Source organism: Liolophura sinensis, chromosome 10, assembly GCF_032854445.1.
Source record: "Liolophura sinensis isolate JHLJ2023 chromosome 10, CUHK_Ljap_v2, whole genome shotgun sequence".
NCBI classification, from domain to species: Eukaryota; Metazoa; Mollusca; class Polyplacophora; order Chitonida; family Chitonidae; genus Liolophura; species Liolophura sinensis.
In genome coordinates, this window is record NC_088304.1 from 9,540,113 (window position 1) to 9,542,953 (window position 2,841).

Here is a 2,841-nt window from a genome sequence, read left to right on the forward strand (position 1 = left end):
CACATCGAATATTAATTATCCTCCATTCAAGACAATTTCAGGCCAATCGATCATGGATTACGTCAAGACACTGTGCATTTAACTAGCCAATCAGCGTCGAGTCTGTATCTTTTTAAGTGCTCGGATACACGAACTGACTGAACTAAATGCATCGAGGTATTTTCCTCGTCTCGTATCAATTGAGGTGCGATGTAAAGAGACAGAGTTTATACGACGTCATGCTGTACGGACAGATAAACACTGAGAAACATCAGAGCTCAGTTTAAGGCTTGGATAATGGTTTCACAAAAGACAGCTTTTCAACGTCAACAGAAACATCATTTCAAGTTAAGTCAAAACAATGCCATGCTTAAATCTTCGATATCATTTATGATCCAGACAATACACAAAATTAAGGCCTCTGACGGAAGTATTTTCGACGAAATGAGGTCTAAGCAAGGCTTCATATAACCCTATATTTACCCTATGTTTCCGTCAAACACTTTGGGCGCGCCTTGGCCTTTGGGATTCCAGATTGGCCAAGAATAGGTGTCTGCGAAACCGTCTTCCGGTTAAAAAATACAAGAAAAAGTTGATCGAGTGGTTCAAGTCTGACAATATCCTTACAGTCGTCGATGCGTTTTTCAAATCGGGTGAGGCGTAGTAATGCCATTTCCCGATGACGATGGAGAAAATCACGCCTGGAATTGTCAGCAATATAAACATGGCAGACACCGTAACCAACATGGCGGTCAGCTGGACCTGCTGCTTGCGCTTTTGGACGGATCCGGGCTGACAAGACTTTCGGGCACCAATGACGATGAGAGAATTCAGGGCAATCAAAGAAATACAGGGTAAAATAACGGCGAAACTGCCTTCTGTCCAGAACCAGATTTTCACGATGAAATGTTTGAAGTCTTGGTGAGGCAGGCAATAGTAACGGGATCGAGAATCCGACACTTGTTCAAACAAAATCAAATGAACACTGTTAATGGCCAAGAAAAACATGACGATGCCAAATGTCACCATTGAGGTGGTCCTTAACGTGCTGATTTTGTAAATCCAGAGTGGGTACCACGTGGCTACAAAGCGTTCAGTTGTCATGACAACGATTATCCAATTGGCTATCATTGGTAAAGTGTTCATCAGGTACGGGAAAATTTTACAGCCAGAATGGCCGATGTTGACGTTGTGAAATGATAGCTGCATGTACGCAGTTTTGGAAAGAAGAGACAACGTGTCGGCGAGAGCGAGAAAAATGATACATAATGATGATGACGTCACAGGATGCAGCCTAACTATTGTCACGATCGACACAGTGTTGCCTAGGAAGCCGACAATGGTGACGGACGTCAAAATCCACAAGTAAAACGAATCTTTATAATATTCAACCGGAAATATGGTCGACGCTTGGTCCGAATACCCGCGAGTGAATCCGGACTGTGAAGTCGAGTCCTGGTAAGAATGGTAGTTAGACATCCAAAGGCTGACGTTTCCATCAGGGTCATCGGAATGCTGCGACATTTCTCAGCCGTAGGCTTGACTGGTATCTTATCAGATCTCGAACATTTCACGATCAAATCCAAATGGATGCTAAATAAGTAGGAAACATTTTATGAACACAATAACACTAGCTTCCTGGTAAAGAATCCGTCCACAAAAATCCTGTAACGATATCACAGATTCCAAGAAGCAGTTCGATTAGAAGTCTGATTGAATTCCAATATACAACCTTGAGTTTGTCTTCCATGAGTGGCACTTAATATTCCTACAGAGATCACAACAATGGGCAACCCTGACGGTGTATACAAGAGGCTCCACAGCTGAGTAAGAACTCTGTGTTTCCCGTTCAACAGCTACAGCACTTGTCTAATGCATCGTCGCGTTGCGAGCAAGGTCACATGGAATGAGGCCAATTCCATAGCACACAACAGAAGATCGCTTGTTCCACTTCCTGAAAACTGGGAAATGATTCTCTGAACTTTGTTCAAATAGACCTCAAATATTTGAAACTTTCCTTGCCATGAAGAATGGAGAACATCTCCTGCCTAAACAAGTCGGCTCCCTTACTGTTACTGAACATAACACCGCACTGTTTAACCCACTTCGTTAATGGAGGGAAAAGATTCTTCGATTTTCAAAAGCCACCCTTGGTTTTAATTTCGCTTAACATAACAGGAATTAAAATCATAAATATAGCACTTCACTGAAAATGTGATGATGTTTCCCGGAAACTTGTAATCCAATGCAAGGAAAGGAGAACATCAGACTCTTCGAGTGATAATGTAGTTCACAGTCAAAACTATTTAATTAGTCTAGACCAAAAACAGAAAATAACTATTCCCTCTGTCAAAGTGTTATGCATATCTTGAAGAAAAGATCACACGACGTTTAGTTCATACAAAAAAATATACATAGAAAAATCACAAAGAAAAGTTTCAGTTGAGTACAAATACCTTGCTTTCGATACCTCCACGGGCACGGAAACTTGATGATGCACAATTGAGCAACACGTGACATCTCATGGTGTTTGACCAGTGCATGTAATCACAACCTTGGCACAAAAAACAACCCGCAAGGAAAATACAGTGGGTTTTTTTTATCTCTTGAGTCCTCTCGGAAGCAAAGGCAAATAAAGTTCTATCTCCTCTAACCGACTGCGGCTTGTCTTGGCCTGGCCTCCACTTGCAAAGAAACACGGTAATACAAATTCAAGTCGGACAATCCACTCCCATCGCGTCAAGAAAATCACCGGAACGTGTTCTGGTTCGTTTGATCGGTGCCTTTTCTTAAGATAGTGTACTAAGTCACGAAACACTAGGGTCAATGCCTTTAAGTGGCGCGCGCGAATGTGTTTGGAGT

At 42.1% G+C, this 2,841-nt stretch overlaps 1 protein-coding gene across 1 annotated transcript; it reads right to left on the bottom strand.

Annotated features, from left to right (window-relative positions):
• Positions 1–474: 474 nt before the first annotated feature.
• LOC135476859 (probable G-protein coupled receptor 32) lies at positions 475–1,503 on the bottom strand. Its single transcript, XM_064757002.1, has one exon. The coding sequence runs from the start codon at positions 1,501–1,503 to the stop codon at positions 475–477; it is 1,029 nt and encodes a 342-aa protein (XP_064613072.1).
• Positions 1,504–2,841: the final 1,338 nt, after the last annotated feature.

Excerpts from the sequence above, each read along its gene's own strand:
- LOC135476859 (XM_064757002.1), bottom strand. The coding sequence starts at position 1,503 with ATGTCGCAGCATTCCGATGACCCTGATGGAAACGTCAGCCTTTGGATG.